This window comes from Chanos chanos, chromosome 1 (genome assembly GCF_902362185.1).
Source record: "Chanos chanos chromosome 1, fChaCha1.1, whole genome shotgun sequence".
NCBI lineage: Eukaryota > Metazoa > Chordata > Actinopteri > Gonorynchiformes > Chanidae > Chanos > Chanos chanos.
Window position 1 is genome coordinate 25,601,300 of NC_044495.1, and position 21,672 is coordinate 25,622,971.

The following is a 21,672-nucleotide window of genomic DNA, read 5'->3' on the forward strand; positions in this document are numbered from 1 at the left end:
CACACGCACACACACACACATGCACATGCACACGCACACACACACACACACACACACACACACACACACACACACATACACACACACACACACACACACACCCTAATGTTTGATCTGAACTCACAGACAATAAAGTAGAAACATGCTTTGTAAGACTCAGTCACATTCTTTGTGAGTCTTCTGTTGGTTTGATTTTTTTTAAATAGCTCAATTTAGGGGTGAAACATCTATTATTTGCTTAATGACTTTGCCTGTGTTTCATAATGCTGTTTTATCTACTGTACACTGGTTATGCAAATGATAATAGTCCTCCACTGCCCTAGTAGAATTTTTCCACTATTTGTGCGGTAAAAAAATTGTATGACATTAATGTTTCTTCAGCAATGTTGGACACAGCTCTCTGGACACACCTTAACTCTCAAGTTTGTTTTGTGTGTCTGTTCATGGGAAATAGCCTCCGAATTTAACATTTCATGTTGGTCGTGCACACCGTTCCCCTCAAGCTATGTCAGTCCATAAACTGGTAAATGTTGTGTCTCTCAGCTCTGTCCTTCTCTGTCTGTTACAACCCAATAAATGATTTCATTTTAAGAAAACATCTGCTTTCCCATGCCATTTTGACCACTGTGACTTAAAAGAGGCATGGACAACTCATAATGAGAAATAACCAGAGACTGTCGAAGGTGAGATCCATGGTATTTCTATTGGTTTATCTTGACTATTGACAGCATGTTTACTTAAGTTATTCAGCTTACTGAGAAATCTTTCTATGTGACTTAAAGATCATTTCTGTGCGTTCTTGTCAGAGATACATTAACTCTCAGACAGAGACACAGAAATGAAAATCTCGAAGGACTGAACCTCAGCCAGTCAGAAAACTCCTGGGCAATATCCTGGCAAGCCATACAACCTTGGTTTGAATATTGGCCAATCCAACATAGCATCTCGTTGGCCCCATAATCATCTACTGAACCTTTAAATTACCTCAAGGCCTAGCTGATTCTTTGCATCCCCAGGGTAGGTTTAGCTGACTTGCCTTTCTATGATTGACCAGGCTGAGGCCTAACTTTTAGATTGGAGTCTGGAGGTAACCCAACCCGTGGAAGCATCACCCGCTGTGCTAGTCCAAATGGAAGCATCTACCCTTGAAATGTGACTCTGCAAAGGCTTCAGGTGACTGCCAACTCTTTTCCCTATGAAGAATCTTCATGACGCCTTAAATTTCCTGGAATGGTTTACGTATTTAAGGTAAAGTGAATCTGGCTTAGATATTTTGTTGTCAGATATGTATTGGATGTTTGACCTTTGGCTAAATGTAGGTTATTTTGCTCAGTAAGGGGAAAAATACTGAATAGTAAATGTTTTCCAACATTGCTTTTAAACTAACCAAAATGTTTCCCCAGAACTTGGACCGCAAAACACTATGATTGTTATGATTTTTTTCTTAACATCTAGAATGACCTAGAAACATTTAGAACCCAAATGATACGTCTAAATCACTATTGGGTGTCTATGAACATGAAGGGTTCAATTATTCATTTCTCTTCAAACCAATTAGTATGAATAGCAGTCAGAACTATTCTTATGGTTCTGTGTATAGGTCATCTGATGTGTATGGCTTTCACTTGCCTAGAACTTGACCACAGTATTGTGGGTCACAGTGGGACATGGTGAGACACAGAGTCATTTTTTAAATGTTCATTTACTCCACAGCTGCCCACAGAGAGTTAAACTATAATATATCAGGGCAATAAGCGCATCTTTTGTCTCAGTTACTGTAGGGTCAATGAAGTCCACCCAAGCGAGGAATTACAGTCTGGAGCCAAGAGCGGAGTTCTTTTCAGCCTCTTGTGTCTGTCCTAGCTGTGAGTCCTGCCATGCTCCATAAATGTTCCCAGAAATCAGTGGGGGTTCATGGCCATCTCTCCGTGTACTGGTTGAATGAAGTTTAGATAAACAATACTCTCCTCCTGCCAGTGTCACTTTCATAAGTCTCTATATTACTTCTGATGCTCTCAACACACTCTCTCTCTCTCTCTCTCTCTCTCTTTCTCTCCTTCTCTCTTTCTGTGTGTGTGTGTGTGTCTGTCTGTCTGTCATGCATATGTATGCCTCATTTTTCCTTCAGTCAAACACACATCTAAACACATGTAATTAATCACAATTCTATCTATCTACTGAACCATACATTACATTTATTTATTCTTTAGTTAGAATAACTGGAAGGTCACTTTGTCCAGATAACTGGAAGGTCACTTTGTCCATCTGTTGTCTAAGAAAAATGTCACTCTAGAGCAAATGCCCAGTAAAACAAAGATGTCACCGATGCTGGATTCTGTCTCCATCTATCTGTCTCCAACAGAATTACAAGGAGTATCCTCAATCCCATCTCACTAATTGTGGTATAATAATATGAAGAGAAGCAGGAGTATGACTTAACTGTCACCCCAGCTTATCACATTATATTGGTGCAGAACAAACAGTACCTGGTTTGTGCTGTCAACTGGTAGTTATAAAGTGCTAGAAGTAAAAAACTCACCATTGATTAAGGATCACATGAGAGCCAAGCATTTAACATGGAGAACAACACAAAAATGAATTGGTTGCATCCGCAAAACTAGATAGGACAGAACAACCTTCCCTTTAACATATCAGGTCACAGTATGGAGAAGATGTAACATATGGCCGTGCTCCTTCAAAGCAGATGAGTACATGCAAACCAATTACCCCCTGACACAATTTTACCAGGTTGGAGCATGATGGACATATCTTGCCTGTGGTTTTAGAGCACTGGAGCTTTATGTTTTTGGGTTTACTGTAAATTTTTTTCAGTGACTACATATACACCATTTATCACTACACCATATATCATGAGGTGCAAGTAGCACACTCAGCATCTGTTGGGTTGCATCACTGGTTGTCGTAGCAACACTGAAAGCTTTGAGGCTGTCGTCTATAGAATAGAATCTCTTTCACACACAAAACTGTGAGCAGGGTCAAGGAAGAGGCAGACAGAGAGACACAGGCAGACGGAGACACCAGTTCAAATTCTTCACTATGTCAGACTCTCATTGCTCTACACAAGGCTAGTAATTCCCTCATGGCAAGTCTATCCAATAAAACAAGATCAGATCCTGAGTCTTGATCTCAACCATCACATGAAACATCAAAAAGGTCTTTGTTATATGCCAGTGCTTGCACTAGAGTTTTATATACCAAAAGCTTCACCCTGTGGTCAGAGTTGGTAATTGCACTGACATTTTTCCTCCATCTGCTTTCTGCGTACAGTTTGAATATGAACAACTGACAAAGGTTCAGGTTTCTACCCCTCACCATCCAGCCTCAGCCCATGATGAACAGAACACTAAACTTGTTTTGGAATGCAGCGGTAGGTATACAGCCAAGTCTCCCACCTGTTTGCTGGGAAGGAAGCGTATGATGAGGTTGTAGATGGGTCTTGGCAAGGCAGTGTAACAGTCAAAGGAGGGAAATGAAGACCACCATCGTGCAGAGATCAGCTGTCAGAAGAAGAAAGGCACAACCGTGGCCGACGCCTCACACACAGACCCACAGTTCTCCCTCTGCTCCAGTCCCACATCAGTCTCACACACAGACCAGCCTCCCTCGCCTTTCACTCTGAGTCTCAGCTGGAAATATACACACAGATAAAAGCTGGACTTTCACCATGGAGGTGTCTATGAAAAAAGAAATAGTGTTTCATTTATGCATTTTTAAAGTCAGTCTTTTTTTCTGATTTTCTGATTTTTTTTTTCTATTGAGAATTTATGAAGGCTTTGCACACTTTAGGAAAAGCTTGTATCTGACTACTACTGGTTTGTAAATACTACACTGTGTGAATGCATTTGAATCATTTATAGACATTTTGCTTCTTTACATGCTGCTCCCCCAGGCTCCTACCATCCTTCCATCCCTCGAACACTCTCAGCTTCTATGGGTGACCTGGTCAACAGCACGCAGAAGAACCGACAGGAATAAGGGAACTGTAATTGTTCAAATGTCACCTCTCCCAGGCCAGAAAACAAAGGAGGAGCTAACCACCTTTTTAGCCCATACTAACCTAAACCCACCAGCGGCACTGCTGTGCAAGGCAGCAAGCCCGGATGGTTGTTCAACAAATAGGCAGTCAAATAGGTTTTCTCACCATAATTTCACATGAAAACTCATGCACTACCAAGCTCAAAACACATAGACCTAGTTAGGACACATGAGAGGAACATAAACAATGCCTTGCTTGCTATTGTAACGGTAACAGATTCAGGCAGTTGCCCGAAACTGTATTTCTCAACTTCATACATGGTTTCCTGAAATGCACTTTTTTCAATTAATTCATCAGTGGGTTAATGTGTTTATCACAGTAAAGCATCTGTGTTATTACACTTAGGAAGCAGCACTGGTAATTATACAGCTGAAGCCAGTCACCCTATTATTGAGATGAGACTTGCATAAACTTCATATCTCTCTGTCTTCATTCACCAAAACATTTGACTGTGTCCCTGACAAAGATGCAGATGCAGTCACATGGTGTGACGTGTCTGTAAAACAGTGAGCGACCATGCTGATGGCATATCTATGTAAAACCATGAGTAGGTTGAGGAGAGCCAGTCTGAGAATGATGATGGTGATGAAGAGGTAGTGGTTGCTTACCATGATGATGATGATTGGTGAATTACTACACAGTGAGAATGTGATGAAAAGCACGCAAAGGACTCTTGTAACTCACATGAAGAGAGACTGGTTGTGAAGGTTGTATTACTGCTGCTCTGTGCTCTGCTGTGGTGTTCTGTTCATTGTATAAATGTTCATACTTGTCACTAAAGAATTTCTGACAAAGGGTCTCATTATTGTGGGGTCCAGAGGCATCATTTGCTCAAGTAGCATAAGCTAGATTTTAAGGATCAAAACAGATAAATAAAAAGAAAGAGAACAAAACAATCTCATGGCAATGTGGTAAAGCTATGATAACTTCTTTCAGCTCAAACAAATATGCTAAAGATATTGAACTAATCCCAGAAGAATGCTTTGTATCAAATGGTTTTTAACGCCCTCACTAGACAGAAACAGTAGTATCATGTGGATTACAACATAGAAAGGTAATCATTTGTTTATATCCCACATTTTGCCAGTGGAGCCACGTGCAAATGTCTTAGTCTAGATTAAAATGTTATGTTATTTTATCACAGATCATTTGACTCCTTCAGCCCTGGGAAGAAGAACTATTTAAGAAAGCAATATTTTTCACATATATCAGTGTCCTCCTCATTTTGAGATGACATTTGACTGTTTATCTTTGAGTTTGACTTCTGACTTCTGTACTGGACTGTTCTCAGCACATACATACACACACACATACACACACACATACACACACATGCACACATGCACACATGCACACACGCACACACACACATACTTCACAAGAAAATATCCAGGTCTCTGCGATTCAAGTTTTCCAAATTTCAAATCTGGATGTATGTGTGCACACGCAAAATCAGTTCTTATAACAAAAAATTACATGTGTATATTCTGTGTTGTGTATCATCACTGTGACAGAGAATGCCAGTTGGAAGTGAGTTCCTCTTCCCCTCTCTCTCTCTCTCTCTCTCTCTCTGTCTCTCTCTCTCTCTATCTCTTTCTCTCTCTCTCTTACACACACACACACGCACACACACACACTCACACACTAACACACACACAATTTGGTGGAAAACATGTGAACCTGAAAGACATGACATGGCAGAATGTGCAGGAAACATGTGTGAAGGGACAGAAGAAAAGGCATTTTACACAGACGGGACCACTTATTTATGGCCCAGGACATCCTGCTATTCTATTGTCTCTGATTTTCTTTCTGTCTTTCTCCCTCTCTTTCTCTCAGCTTTCTCTTTTTTCCAACACAGCAGCCCCACTGACCCTCCTGTCCCTAACACACACACACGCACGCACACACATGCACGCACACACACACACACACATGCACATGCACACACACGCTCACACACATGCACACACACACACACACACACACACACACACACACACACACACACACACACACACACACACACACACACACACATGCACACACACACACACACACATACTTCACAAGAAAATATCCAGGTCTCTGCGATTCAAGTTTTCCAAATTTCAAATCTGGAATCCAAACTTGCTTGAAATGAAGCATCGGGGTTAAAGTCAGATCACCAGAGCTGCTGAAACTAGCTTTGGCTGTTTGGATTTTGTTAAATGTGGATATTTTTGCAGTTGCGCAACTGTTACCAACTCTTTCTTCACCTCTGCTAAACCTTCTCCTTTTTCACAGTCTGAATCTAGTGCTCAGTAGTTTATTTTTTTCCAATGAATGTTCACAGAGATATGAAAAAGAAAAAAACCCTTAAGCCTTTGATTCTCTCCTGCTAGTTGTTAAAGATAACGCTGAAGATCCTGAGTTGGGTCGGTCTGACAGGTGGACCTCTCTTTGCCTCTCTGGAACAGGAAAGAGAGGGGAGGAGGGCGTGTGGGGAGGGGGTGTTAAAAAAGGCAGAGTGCACGAAATGAACGGTCAAAGCCCAGTCCGAGAGACCAGGGAAGAAAAGAAGAGAAAGATAGTGAGGGACCAGAGTCATGGAGCTCATGTTGAACCCTCTGTGTGGGACTTTAGCGTTTGTGATGCTGTTGCTGACTCTTCCGGGGACAGAAATGCAGTCTGTGGCCAGCACTACCAGAAAGGTGAGATAAACAAACAAACACACACCCACAGACATGCACTCAAAAACATATAAACCATATAAACACTCATGTACCTAAAGTTATTCTGTAAGTCTCTTTGTTTTTGTTCACATATATCTAGTGTCTGGCAGGCTGTTCACAGTTCCAGGAGGCATCACTGGTTTAAGCTTTTTCACTTGATCCGAGGGAAAATGAATGTGATAAGTCATTCAGGCAGGCTGACTTTATAGATTGTATTCACCTGCCAAAACACTGAAGTGTAATGCTTCACTGACTGTTGGTGCTATAAAGACATGGAATTTTTTTGGGCTTCAGTACAAACATCCCAATTTCTTTCTTCTTTAGTTCAAAACTGAATGTCCTTAGTGAGAAAGGTCTAACAACAGATGAGGATTTGCAGCGTGTACAGTGCGTACTGCAGGAAGGCACAGTCTGGTTTGATCAGATAGGACCAGTCTCAGTAGTACCAATTAAACATTCTCTCTCTCTCTCTCTCTCTCTCTCTCTCTCTCTCTCTCTCTTTCTGTCTCTCTCCCTTCACCATTTCCTGTTTACATTCAGTAGCAGGGCACAGAAAAACAGAATGGTACAGAATAGCACAGAATGGCAGCCGATCATTAGTTCTAATGCTAAGTGTGAGAACATAGGCAATGAACAGTGTAGTACAGTCAACTCTGTAATTCATTCTTAACTGTACAATCTATCATACCTTAAAAAATCCATTTAAACCTGACAGGCAGCTACAACAGAAAGAAATTAGTAGGAAATTGCAGTGGTCAGAATTTCTGGCAGCAAGTTTAGATCAAGGAGTCTTATTGTCATATAATATAATTCCAAATGTTTTTTAGGGAAGCAACACAGGAGATGCATGATTTTTGCTATGGTACATTTCTGCTCATGGTTTCAAATGTGATTATAATGCAGACATGCTGATCAGTAGACATTCACTGTGAGTGTCAGTTCATATGCACTATAGACTTAAGAGCTTAAGGGAACACATTTCACACTGTGCATGCACTTGGTTCTCCATGTGATTGGGAAAGAGATGAATGGGGTTTTAACCTGAGTCTTCTGTGTCACTGACCATGTGAGCAGGGTCGCTGTGACAAGACCATACAGGTCATGACCAAGACAGAGTGTCACTCATGTGCCATAAGTTATCTTGTGCCCTGTCCCCCTGGATACAGCAAGAAGAGTTCTAACAGAGACTGCAGGTGTGTTAATATGAGTGTGTGTGTGTGTGTGTGTGTTATTATTTGTGTGTTTGTGTTTTGGGAGGGAAGCTACAAACTGTCTTGTTTGTACTGCCAGCACATTCTCAGAGAACTGAAACATTGTATACCCACTGATTCAATGAACTTATTTACATAATTACATGTTTGTGGTCAGGTCTGGCATTAAGCTAAGGTCAGCTGTGGGTGATTTTGTAGATCTGCAGTGATACCTTTGTCCTGTTATTTTACAGTTATCACATCAATACGATGGCAAGCGTAGCTCTGACCATCAGCGGCTGCTCCCATGAGTGCTACAAAGATGTAATGGAGCCTAACTGCTGTCCAGGGTACTGGGGCACAGACTGCATTGGTGAGTAAAACAAGACAAGTATTCACAATAGGTCAACAATGAGACATAAAATACTGAGACATGATCAGCAATATTTTGATACGTTTTATAGACTTGATGTACATTGTGTCATGTGAAACCTGGTAAATCATGCTTGTGCTTGGTTGTATGTGTATTGTGGAGGTGAACCAGTCAAGGGCACTGCCACAGGTAAACCACTCTCTCTGAACCTGAAAAGGCATGCCAGGCTATTTGCGTAATTCTTAGGTTAATTTGCCAGGCTGTCTGACTCCTTTCCCAGGGTTGGTGGTTTGAGTTGACTAGAAATACCATCACTTGGTCCTGTGAGTCAGATTTGAAATGAGGTCTGAGGGCTGAGTGAGGTGCAGGTGAGACAGACAAATGCTGCTGTGCAGGTATCCTTCTCTCCTTAAGCCTCAGATATGTGCTGGTGACTCAGCTGTTCAGCTGAGATATTGGTATACTTGTTACAGCAGTTAACCATCTTCTCCAAGGTCTGTGTGAATCCATCACACATACAAGTTGTGTGCTGTAGCAATGTCTCCGGGACAAAGATGAAAATGACTGAATCAGTCTAAGTGTCGATAAGCCTTTAAAGCCTTGTCGTAATACTGAAAGACCAACGCATCCTGCGAAAGGTTGCTTCAAGCGAAATACGCAACACTCAAAACAGAAGAGAAGCCGATTACTCCACATGAAAAACAGTCCAGCACCTCCAACTAATTGTGAGTAAGAATTGAACTCATTCAGAACAGCCATACGTACAGAGGAGCAGCGTAGGCTATGCTGTCATGTTTTTGTATAAATAGGATGTATAGCCGCGATAAATCGTCACATGGATATACACCCTCTCTTCTCAAACAGATCTTTTGTGTTATCTGTAATGTCTATGTGTACATATATGCAGTTTAACTGCAATGTGTTTGTGTGGGGGATATGTTTACATATTGTGATGTTTTTGTGTAGCCCATTTATGCTAGCAGCACTTGCTTATGAGTGTGACTGTGTGTCAGCGCAAGCATTCCTGGAGGAAACAGCAAGCCCCACTGGAACAGGGAGCTTCCTGACTTCCTTCCCCCCGGTTAGGGCTCTGTGACCGTGGGCTTCAGCCCTCCAGGAATGTGCTGATCAGCAGTCCCTGGGGCTAGTACCGGTGGGGGTCTCGTTTCCAGTATTTCCTTTATCTGCCCCTACCCAGTCAGGCTCGACTGAGCGATAGCAAGGGCATCTTAGACCCTCAGATGTGAGGTTAATAAGAGTCATATCAGTTTTTCATGTTATCAGCTTGACTTCCTGTATTATTCCATATGCCCTCTTTGAGATAATCTGATCTCTTTGGTGATAAGGAATCAGTGTTACGTTAGCTCATGAAGGACAAACAAAAATGGTATAAAAGTGTTATGAAAGTTGTACAAGACCCTGTAATATACTATAGCCACAGAGAATATTCATTTCTGATTGGCTAGCAGATGCCCGTTAATATCGATGACCGGTGAAAAGTTTAATCAACGTTGTATCTGGGTCAACTGGGTCGGCACCTCATGCACACCTGTCTGGCCAAGAAGGGGTCTCCCCTCTCTGTGGTCCTTCTCAAGATATCTTCCATTTTCCCTGTTATTGCTGTTACACCTGGGTTTCTGGGGAGTTGTCTTCTGCCCACTATGAGGATTAAGTTAGGGCGCGCTGTCCTGTAAACAGTGATATTGGGCTTTAAATAAACTTGAAACTTAAATCAATGGCACTGACACATTAAAAGACGTAACCATAACAGTCATTAACGGTAAAAGCTGTATGCTACGTCACCTAAACAAAATTAACAAAAATGAATGAGGCTTGCGCATGGCAATAACCTAACTGGTAGTGTAGGCCTATGTACATGTTTGGCAATGAGCTTGTTACGCCTAGATGAAATACTGTGAGGAAATCAAACCTCATTCCTCCATGTAGAGACATGAAATTCTTTTAAGTAATATTTTAGGGAGACACAGCGGTGCTGCTGGAAATTTTGGACCCTATGAAAGAATATAATATTGGGCCCCCCAAACCTTAATAGTGTTATTAATAGTGCTCTGTGAGGGCCCCCTGTCAGTGCTGGGCCCTTGGAATCATCCATCCAATAATAAAGTATGTGGCAAGCATGTTTTATTATTGACAGTTCAGCAGTAGGATTAACCATTCTCTTAAAATGTTACCAGAAGTACTGTTGCCATGCTATTGTGATTAGTTTTTAGTAATATATGGGCCATAGTTCTACATTAGATTTGGCTTTAGAAGTGGATGTGTCACTGCTACAGATTTGAATGTAAAACACATGGACTAGATTTACTAAAGACATTAAGTGAAAATGGTAATCAATATGGAGAATAATAACCTGAAATAATGAGCAAAGTCCCAGTGTCCCTGGGTCACGTAGTCAAAAGTCCCCTTTTAGTTCAGTCCCTCTTCTGAATTAGCTGTCAGTGTTGATTAAATTTTGTCTTTTTAAGTTTGTTCCACTTTAGTTCCTTTTAGTTTGGAACCTTTAGGTATACATTTTTTGAACTCAGTTCAGTTTTGTTTTTGTTTTGCTTAAACATTCAAATATGAAAACAAATTTGAAAAAAAAAAAAAAGATTATCCTAGGCATTGTGTTAGGGCTTCTCTGCTCTTTTCCCTCATATTGTTTGTATGCACCTTGTCTTTCAGTGTCTGTAATGAGCGTTTCATTAATAATAGTTCACATTCATCTGAGACCAACTGAAGGAATGCCTAAAAGAACCAGGGACATGTTTTGTTGAAATGAAACAGTTAAGCACAGAATTCACAATCTGCTGACAGTAGAGGAAGCCTCCCGTCATCTGTCAACTCCACACTGCTGTGATTAATGTGTGTGCGCGTGTGTGTGTGTGCGCGCGCGTGTGTGTGTGTGCGTCTGTGCATGTGTGCGTGCGTGTGTACTTGTAATATGTACGTGTATGTACATGTAGGACGTTTCTGAGAACTGTTGGAGAACTGTTTCTGAGAACCCGTTTTCGAGGTGAACTGTGTATTTGTGTGCGTGTATGTGTGTTGAAGGAGCAGGAAACCCATCCATTAATGACTTGACAGAAGGTATCAGTGATAAGTGTTGACCCAGAGACGAGAGGAAAGCAGAGGAAGGCTGAACAGCCATAGTGGTCACCAGAGGAGGACAAGCTTGTTTGAAGAACGCAATTCTCTGCTTACTCACTTCCTCACCAACAGCACAGTATAGCATATGACACTCTACCACGTGCCTTGGGCCATGCATAACATTATGGCCTGACACTCAAAAGCGTTCTCTTTGTGTCTCTCTTTTTCCTCCCTGTAGAATGTCCAGAGTCTGCAGAAAACCCCTGCAGTAATAACGGTGTTTGTTCTGATGGGATGGGGGGCAATGGAACATGCAGCTGCAAGGTGGGCTCACACACGCACGGATTTCTTTTTTGCTAATTTAAGAACCTGTGTGTCACAAAAGTACAGCGTTAAGCATCAAATTAATGAGTGGATCAGTTCGTTGTCTACCTCTATATTAATTTGCAGGTTTTGTTTTTTTTTTCTTACTCAAACATATATGATACTTAAGTGAGACCTCCCTTTTTTCACCCTTTGTTATTCTTTTATGAAGTCATTTTGTGTTTAGATGATATGACAGATAAGAGGAGTGGTCCTGCCGATGTTTCATTGGTGTGAAAATGATGTGTTGACTTAGTGTTTGACGACAGTCGTGTGCTCATGGCGATGGTGTAGTTGTAAGTTAAAGAAACAGCCCGGTCACCAGAGGACTGTGGGCTTGAGCACTCTCTGAGTGACAGTTCATGAGCATACTGCACATGAGCAATGTGACCTAGACAGTGATAGAAAGCGATAACTGAATTAACTATTGATAATTTACGTAAGTGTGAGTATTCAGCTTAGGGATAATTGAGGTTATTGTGGTTGTTTGGTGTGTCTCTGCTCATTCACAGCCAGGCTTTGAGGGAACAGCATGTGAGCGTTGTGAGGAGAATCGATATGGACCCACCTGCAGCTCAGGTAGAGAACTTTTAACCCTTTCTCCCCCTTACTCCCACCAGATTATAAAGGCCCTCGCAAGGCACCAAGAATGCCACTCAAATCATGGCATTTATGTGACTGCCTCCATACAAAAATATCACTTCTACAAGAGAAACATTATGATTTCTAATTTCACATATGAATGTATATAAGACGTGCATTTTTGGTTATGATTTTAAATCAATAGTGAGATGTATTATTTGGTGTCGATTCAGAAATCATATATGTACTGTCATAATGTATTTAAGGGAGACAATACAACTTTAATATATTTAAATCTAAATATCCGTAACTTGGCTGCAGTGCAGTCAGCAATAGGCCACACTGAATCCATTTATTGTTTGGCTCTGTTTGTGCTGTAAGACACTGGCTTTTTTAATGTAGTGTCTGTCTATCTTGCTATTGGAAGTATCTGATCTTGGTATTTGGACTCTGGTTGTCAGTGTGCAGCTGTAAGCATGGACTCTGTAACAGTGGCAAGGGAGGGGATGGGAGATGTACATGCTTCTCAGGCTACACAGGTGCTAACTGTGACCAGGGTAAGAGTGAGAGAGTGAGAGTGAGAGAGAGAGAGAGAGAGAGAGAGAGAGAGAGTGTGTGTGTGTGTGTCTGTTTGTTTTGGATAATTAAGTATATAATCATCTCAGTAAAGGACTGCCCCTGTCTCAGAGTTGCCAGGGTGTGCTGCCCTGGGTTGTGGACCCAATGCTCGCTGTATCGAGGAGTTCCCATCAGGCCAGCTAGTGTGCAAGTGCAAATCTGGTTACCAGGGTGATGGAGTTCAGTGCACTTGTAAGTTCTTGCTTTGATGTCGTTTGACAATATAGATTGCATTGACCAACTCTCTTGATCATTACTTTTGCTGTTGTGATGTTTGCAGCAATTAACCCATGTTTGAGAAGTGTGTGTCATGCACATGCGGCATGTGTTCATATTGGGCCCAATCAGCACGCCTGTACCTGTGATGATGGCTACAGTGGAGACGGGGTGGTCTGTATGCCCATAGACCCCTGCCAAACTCAGCTGGGGGGCTGCCCTGCTGATTCAACACGCTGCCTGTATGATGGGCCTGGCAAGGTATGTGTGAGTGTGTGTGTGTGCGCGTGTGTGTGTGTGAAAGAGAGAGAGAGCGAGAGAAAGAGAGAGAGAGAGTCCATGTGATCATTTGTCCATTTGTGTGATCTATCTTCTTATATTCAGAATAAGAGGCTTCCAGATGGATGTGGTTTTCCCTTTATCCCAGTAATATGACTTTTAGAATACTTTCATTAACAATGTGAATTAACACAGTGTAGAAGCCATGAGCAATATCACTTACCTAACCTGATTTCTCTTTACATCTAATTGGCTAGACACAATCCTTTTCCTCAGAATGCCCCTGATTTCTGAAGAAAATCAAATGTATAACCCATGGTTAGGTGATAGACATTATTATAGAGAGAGATAAAGGGTTTATGCTGGTTCACAATGTAAATCATACAAAATTATACAAATCCTGTTATTCATAAAAATGTGATCCAGGGCTTTGAATACATTGCATTGATGAGAAATGTAATGCTTATTTTAGTGTATCTGAGCACTTCTTTTAGTAACAAGCCTACCTCTGTTATCTTCTTACACCACTCACAAACCTACTGGCAGCAAAGCTTAACTTTAAAGTCAAAGTTAAGACAATGACACATACTCCTGACTTCTGTGCCTGTCTTATGTGAGAAGCGTATCCTGTGTTTAACACGTTACCTTGCTGTTTTTGACCTTGTCTGCAGTCTCACTGTGAGTGTCTCAGTGGCTTTGAGAATCTGGTGGCGGGAGTGGGCTGCAGTCTGAAAGATGTGTGTAAACCAGATTCTTGCCATAAGAACGCCAACTGTACTACAGTCGAACCTGGGGTAGTGGAGTAAGTGTGCCCCTATGTGTTTGTGTGTGTGTGTGTGTGTGTGTGAGTGTGAATGTGGGGGACACTTGGTTTTATTTGTATTTCTCAAACTCATAACTCAATCATCATCCAACTTTTATAGGTGCAGGTGTCATGACGGTTACCTTGGTAACGGGAAGATTTGCTTTGGCAATATATTGCAGCGACTGCAAGAGCTGAACTCTGAACCAGGCGGAAAGTGGACCAGTCAGCTGTCCAATGCCATCACTTTGTTTGGTGAGAGAAAATTCCAGAAACAAAGTCAGTCTCAGCCAAACAACATCATCACATAAAGCATGCGTGCAGTCAGTATCATTAAACCCACTACTGAAGTCTCTGAGGCTTTGTCTGGTCATCCTTCTTACAAAATGAAGTATACTGGTTTAAATATTAATCTGTAAAGGTTGTGACAGATCTTTGAATGCAAAAGAGCAAACCTAAACCCCGGTAACACTGATTGGTCTTTCGTGTTTTGAGGTACCAATGAAAACAGCCCCTTGATATCTCCCCCAGACCAACAAAATACAACATTCAAATACAACATATGCCACAATATTGCATTTGGCAATGTGAGTCTAACCTACCTAAAGATTTGAATCTCCCTTAATTGCAAGGTCACAGACAGACAGACACACGCACACTTGTTCACACATACAAATGTTCATGTTTATTCCATTGAATAGTTTTGTCTATTGTGCATTGATGTTTCAGAGTCAGTCATGCCCTGGCCATTGACCTCACTCGGACCCTTCACTGTCTTTGTGCCAATCAACAGAGGTTTCAAAGGATCTGTGAGTTCACACACCAACACACACACCAACAGACACCAACACACACACACACTGAAAACTACATTCTGTCACAGGTGAAGACTCTGCTGGCAAATGAGCAGATCCACTATCTGTGTAAACTGCACATGGTTGCTGGAGAGAAGACCGCAGAGACACTGAAGCGCAGTGGCATGTACTACACTTTGACTGGGAAATCTGCAGAGACCGTGGAGGAGGTGAGAGAGAGTGCAAAGAACAGGAACTAGTATAAAAGAGCTAAAATCTTCATTTTTGTAATCAGCCTATATATTAGTACAGTTTAGGATACTTGTGTGAAAAAACGATACCCTGTTTCTCCCTTTTTCTCTACCTGCTCTTTGTAGGTCAAAGGGAGGGTATGCGTTTGTGTCTTTCGATGCGTATGCGTGTGTGTAATATATTCAGTGTGTGCTGGGTAGTTTAACATGCCTTTCCCTCACCAGTCCTACATTAAACCTTCTGAACAAACAAACAAATATGATGTAGCAGTTCAACTCAATATAATCAAAACAATGAAATATATAATATATTATGAGTTTTGCTTTGTTTTTTCTCTGAAGGACGGGCAGGTGAAAATCCGTATCCATGGCAGTCGGAAAAAAGGAGGGATTTTGCAGTCTGATATCATTGCTTCAAATGGGATGATCCATATCATTAATAAAATGATGGACAGTGTTCCTCCTACAGTGATGAGTCAGAGGGAGGTGGGACAGACCTCAGCACTGTACACAGCCCACATCATTTTTCTCAGTGCTGCACTATTTTCCTTCTTTCTTTCTTTCTTTCTTTTTCTTTCTTTCTTTCTTTCTTTCTTTCTTTCTTTCTTTCTTTCTTTCTTTCTTTCTTAACATGTATTTGAGGCTTATAATAAAATGAATGTGGAAACTTCTATCCCATGGTGTAGTGTGAATTTCTGATCATTCACCTAATTGAATCGTAGAAGTATTTTACCTATGACAAAAACTCTTTTCTTATTTATCTCTCCCACTGTCTACAGGAGAACCTGATGAAAATTCTTTCAGACAATGGCAAATTCTCCAAGTTAAAAGCACTGTTCCAGGTAATGAATTTGTTTAGTTTCACTGTCGGAAAGCATGGATTTTGGGCCTCTGTAACAAAAAAAAATCCTCACAACCTCTGAAATCTGTTGTTCAGAAAACCAGTATGAAGAATGTTTTAGATGAAGCAGGACCTTACACGCTATTTGCCCCAACAAACTCTGCATTCGACTCGCTGAAGGAAGGCTACCTTGACTACCTGGTTTCAGATGCGGTAAAGCATAGCAAACAAAACAATACTCTACTCTAAAACAGTATTCTCTTTGATGTACTTTATGCATTTTACATATTGCACTAATTGTTGACTACTTTTTATATTGGACAGAGTGTCTAGGAACTCACTGCTTTTGCTTGTTATTCCCATCTCTCAGGGAGAAACAAAATTACTGGAGCTTCTACGAAACCATGTCGTAGCCTCCGCTAAGGTGTGTGTGTGTGTGTATGTGTGTGTGTGTGTTGTGTCCTCTGGTTATTGTGTTGTGTATAAATCATGAATATGCAAATCATGACTACATACATTACAGTTCAGCTCTCAATTGCCTCAATCAATTGAATGAAAGTGGGGTTTTAATGTTTAGCACAAACACGTAAATCATTAAAGCAGTAACTTTGAATGAAAGTGGGGTCACAATGTTTACATGATACTGCACTGACACTACACTGGTACATAAAGCTGTACCTCCCCCATGTGCAATACCGTTGTTCACGCTCGCCACTTTAAATTTTCATTTTTAGCCTCCTTCACATGTATATAGTGTATATTTCATATTCTATTTCATATTCTGTTATTTTTATTGCGCACCCTCCTTGTACCTTAATTGTTCATTGCTCATACCTCTCTTTTCTATTTTTTTCTTAGTTAACTCCTTATTCTCCTACTCTTATTTTTTTAATCCCCTATTTTGTTCTTCTACTCCTTACTGTCTTACTCTTTATTTATTTAAATCCCCTACTGTACTCTTATTCTTACGACTAGTGTGCTCTTATTGCTGAGTTGACCTGTTTCTCTCGTTTCACACATTTCATTGTACCGCTGACCCTGTGTTAACCTACATATGACAAATAAACTCTTAAACTAAACTCTTAAACTAAACTAACTAATGGTTAGCACAAACATGTAAACCATTAAAACAGTAACTTTGAATGAAACTGGGGTCTTAATGGTTAGCAAAAACATGTAAACCATTAAAACAGTAACTTTGAATGAAACTGCGGTCTTAATGGTTAGCACAAACACGTAAACCATTAAAACAGTAACTTTGAATGAAACTGGGGTCTTAATGGTTAGCACAAACACGTAAACCATTAAAACAGTAACTTTGAATGAAACTGGGGTCTTAATGGTTAGCACAAACACGTAAATCATTAAAACAGTAACTTTGAATGAAACTGGGGTCTTAATGGTTAGCACAAACATGTAAACCATTAGAACAGTAACTTTTGCACAATAGTTTGTTTTCTCATTTGTTTATTTGGTTTTTTTTGATGGATAGAATTGATGACTGTTCAGTGATTGACTACTAGGATACACAGTATGGCTGTATGAAAGAGTTATTTGGTCCTGTGATGTGTTTTCAGTGTTTGGATGTTTGAGTGTTTTGCAATAGACAAACTTTCAGAGACCAACTGGTGAATGTATCTTGTTCTGTCATATGTGTTTAAAGTTTAGAGATAAATAGACAATTTACAAAGCAATCTGCTGCTTTGGCTAACATATTGATGACAGGCATGGTGTGTTGAAAATGTGAAAATCATTGTGAATAATTAATAAAAGAACACAAGTACTCTGTTACTGTGGAAGAGTTGCATAAAAATGGCACTTTTTGATTTCATTTTTGATTCTGAATTCAGCTGGAAGTTGTAAGCATTGTGTCCAACCCACCCGTTCTGACAATGGCCAATCAGGGTTTGACATTCAACCTTACTGACAATGTGAGTACAAAGGCAAAGACATCATCTGTATCAGGCAAGACGTCTGCAAATGACACTGGGATGTAACACACTGCTGTCCACTCATTTTGCTTAGGGTCGCATTCTGGTCAATGGTGAAGCGGTGCTGGAGGCGGATGTTGAGGCAAAAAATGGACGTCTCTATTCGTTAGAGGGAGTTCTCATCCCATCCTCTATTGAGCCTGTTTTGCCCCATAGGTGTGACATCACAGAGTCAAGGACATATATGGTGAATATGTGACCTCTGCATGAACTCATTTATATAAATTGCTCCAACTTTCTGCTCCATGAGCAGCAGCTCCCCGGTGCTCTGTTGTCATTGGAAATGCTTCACATATCATGACACGTATCATGAAAGATTCACAAAAATGAAAGTGCTCTTTGAATTTCATATCACACACATGAGTCATTGTGGTCATTTGGTTAATAAATAGGGTCACATTATTTTTCTCAACTTCTTTTTCATTCTTCTTTTTAGTATAGTACATTAAAGGAATGTAAGTAACAGATGAAGTAGAGAAGAAAAAGAGAGCAGAAAAAGAAGCTATTGTGTATACTGTGAACCCCAAACTGCACAGAGACAAACACTTATTGTAGAAAAACTCAATAAAGGAGCACAAAAAAGGAATTCAAACCAACCTGGATGAAAGTGCTAATAACAAAACAAGTACAAGATGTAAGTGTTCCTTCGCTAAACTCATCCCTCGCCCAAACTCTGACCTTAACCTCAGAGAGCAGATAAACCTTAGTCTTAATAAACAGTGGATCACCCTTTGGAATTATATAAGTGAGTCTATGATGGACAGTACAGTGATGAATTCTCTATGAAACATTAGCGTCCAAGCTAAAATAATTAGCGGCTCTCGTGTTGATTCACTTTAGGTTCTTGTCTTCACAAGTCTACAAAGAATAGTGATAAAAATGATAGTATATTTATAGAACTTTGATGTAAGGATTAACAAATTTTCTCCTCATACCTCCAGGGTCCATGTGTTGGCTGCGCACAGGTGACTCAATCTACGTGTCCAACTGGTGAATCTTTGGTGAGCAGAATCCTCCGACTTAATATATATGTCACAGGGGGAGACATTGACACTCAAGAATCAAGATCAAGACAATGTCTGGATTTGTTACAATATAGCCATTTAGCAAAGCTGAAATGTACAGCTGTTTAGCAAAGCTGGTGTGTAAATCCTTAACTGGTAGTGCTGTCGTTATCCCATCCAGAACACTTTCAAGCAGGGCTGTGTATTCATGGAGAGAACTCCACTGGGCTTCAGTACAGTCACCAGGGGCTGCTCTCTCCTCTGCAACGGGACATGGACTGTGAGTACTCCACAAATACTCTTGTTTTTTTACTGCAGGATTGGGATCAGCTGTTCCAGATTTTTCCCTGGTTTTGAACACTGCTGGTTTATCGCCAAAATTGATCTCATATCATCATGCAATAGCTTAGTTATATAATATGTCCTTTCTCTCACTCTACTTACACAGACACCTATCTGCTGCAAGGGCTTTTTTGGACCAAACTGTTCCCCCTGTCCGGGGGGTTTCAGCACACCCTGCTTGTCTCATGGGCGGGTAGGTTAGAGTGTATTAAGAACCTCCACACTACTCATCTGCCTCTCCTCCTGAATCACCTGCTGTCCTCTATGTCTTCTCTGATGTCTTCACTGCTCTTTGACTTTTGCTGTTTTTCAGTGTATTGATGGGATTGAGGGAAATGGAACTTGTGTCTGTGAGCCCAATTTTAAAGGCTCACGCTGCCAGTACTGTTCCAACCCAGAAAAATACGGACCTGCCTGTGACAAAAGTATACTTGAACTTTCCACTTTACCTCTCCCTCTTCCACTGCTTTTCACCAGTTGTCTAAAAAAGAAGAAAAAAAAGAAAAAACAATATATATACAGCATATTTTTAAAAAGAAGGTAGAGGAGCCAGATTGAAAGATTACAAACATAATCTCATCTGATTTCCTCATCAAGACAAAGTCTAGATATTTTTATATTAACTCTTGTCATGCTGTCTGACATTCTCTCTCTCTCTCTCTCTCTCTCTCACTCTTGATAGCCTGTGGCTGTCTTCAGGGCGTGTGTGACAACAGGCCAGAATCTGACGGTAGCTGTAAACGAGGTTCCTGTAATCCAGGCTTTACTGGGAAGTTCTGTGAGCGGCATGTGGAGCCCTGTGGTCCTAATGTGCAGTACTGCCATGCCCATGCTGACTGTGACTACAATGGAGGTGCTGTCACGTAAGTGAGCATTGAACACCTATCCAAATTTCTTGTCATTTTATGACAAGATTCAGGCTGCAGTGGGATAATCCTTCCATTGTTTTTGTCAAATGGAAACAATGGGACAGTATCTACATAGATAAGATGTCTTTTCATAGCAAAATTGCACAGCTCAAATAGTCCTGTCAAAGTCTACTTTAATGTTGATGCAGGTGTGTGTGTAAGCCTGGTTTCCAAGGAGATGGGCTTATGTGTGTGGAGACTGACCCCTGTGCTTTGCCTCATCGTGGTGGCTGCAGTGTCAATGTAAGAATGCCACAATATAGCATGCGTCCATTTGTGTATGTGTGTGCGCACACATGTATGCGTGTGAGTACACACATGTATTGTTGGGAGTTGTAGACACTAGGTGGACTCAAATTCAAATCTGGATGATAAAGTAGCACACTGACACTCTTAATGAGTTAAAAAAAAATTTAATAGGGTGTTGAAAGGAAGAAACGGAGTGAAGCTCCCCAGGCAACTGTTCACAGTTAGTACATTACAGATATGAGATATGTCAAAGTAAAACAGTAGAGCAGATGAATGAACTCTTCACGTCAATCCCACTGTCAAATGGTATGACAGTTTAAGATATACAGTCCCTGAAGTAACAGTGTGAATACAGAGGTTCATATATTAATCATAGCTTTTCCATACACACAGGATAAGCTATGCACAATATCTTTATAAGTGGTAATATCTTTACTTTGCATGATGTCTTAACAAACATTAAAGACATTACAATTACAAACGTACCAGTTCCAACAGTGTCTGGATGAGTGCCTTAACCTTCCTGTCTTCTTTGTGTCTCAGGCTAAATGTGTGAAGTTAGGACCCGGCAAACACAGATGTCAGTGTCTGAGTGGGTGGAGGGAGGATGGAGATGAATGCCAACCCATTAACAACTGTCTGGACCCGTCTAGAGGAGGATGCCACCCTAATGCCACATGCATTTATGTGGGCCCTGGTCAGGTACTGGGGACAACACCACAATCCATCTATCCATCCTTCTGTCCGTCCAGCTATACTTCTCCTGCCTTGCAGTCTTACAAATCGAGGATAAGTGCATTTTATTCATGGCTTGCAGAGTGATTGCGCATGTAAGAGTGGATACCGTGGCAACGGACAAGAATGTGAGGCCATCAATCCATGTGTTGAGCGAAATGGTGGCTGTCATTATCTGGTAAATACACACACACACACACACACACACACACACACACACAGAAAGAAACAGTTTATAATATTTGTGCAAACAACAGTGTAACTTAATAATAG

At 40.9% G+C, this 21,672-nt stretch overlaps 1 protein-coding gene across 1 annotated transcript in view; it reads left to right on the plus strand.

The window, feature by feature from the left end:
* Positions 1-6,645: 6,645 nt before the first annotated feature.
* stab2 (stabilin 2) overlaps positions 6,646-21,672 on the plus strand; it is a 32,922-nt gene continuing 17,895 nt past the window's right edge. Inside the window, exons 1-26 of the mRNA XM_030777386.1 lie at positions 6,646-6,750; positions 7,846-7,964; positions 8,216-8,334; positions 11,663-11,748; positions 12,300-12,366; positions 12,831-12,926; positions 13,057-13,179; positions 13,268-13,464; positions 14,154-14,284; positions 14,406-14,539; positions 15,014-15,093; positions 15,168-15,308; positions 15,672-15,815; positions 16,109-16,171; positions 16,267-16,383; positions 16,541-16,594; positions 18,021-18,101; positions 18,196-18,348; positions 19,103-19,162; positions 19,347-19,445; positions 19,614-19,700; positions 19,821-19,932; positions 20,190-20,370; positions 20,565-20,658; positions 21,208-21,366; positions 21,482-21,577. Of these exons, the coding sequence (XP_030633246.1) occupies positions 6,646-6,750; positions 7,846-7,964; positions 8,216-8,334; positions 11,663-11,748; positions 12,300-12,366; positions 12,831-12,926; positions 13,057-13,179; positions 13,268-13,464; positions 14,154-14,284; positions 14,406-14,539; positions 15,014-15,093; positions 15,168-15,308; positions 15,672-15,815; positions 16,109-16,171; positions 16,267-16,383; positions 16,541-16,594; positions 18,021-18,101; positions 18,196-18,348; positions 19,103-19,162; positions 19,347-19,445; positions 19,614-19,700; positions 19,821-19,932; positions 20,190-20,370; positions 20,565-20,658; positions 21,208-21,366; positions 21,482-21,577 (2,898 nt within the window). The remainder of the gene's footprint in view (positions 6,751-7,845; positions 7,965-8,215; positions 8,335-11,662; positions 11,749-12,299; positions 12,367-12,830; positions 12,927-13,056; positions 13,180-13,267; positions 13,465-14,153; positions 14,285-14,405; positions 14,540-15,013; positions 15,094-15,167; positions 15,309-15,671; positions 15,816-16,108; positions 16,172-16,266; positions 16,384-16,540; positions 16,595-18,020; positions 18,102-18,195; positions 18,349-19,102; positions 19,163-19,346; positions 19,446-19,613; positions 19,701-19,820; positions 19,933-20,189; positions 20,371-20,564; positions 20,659-21,207; positions 21,367-21,481; positions 21,578-21,672) is intronic.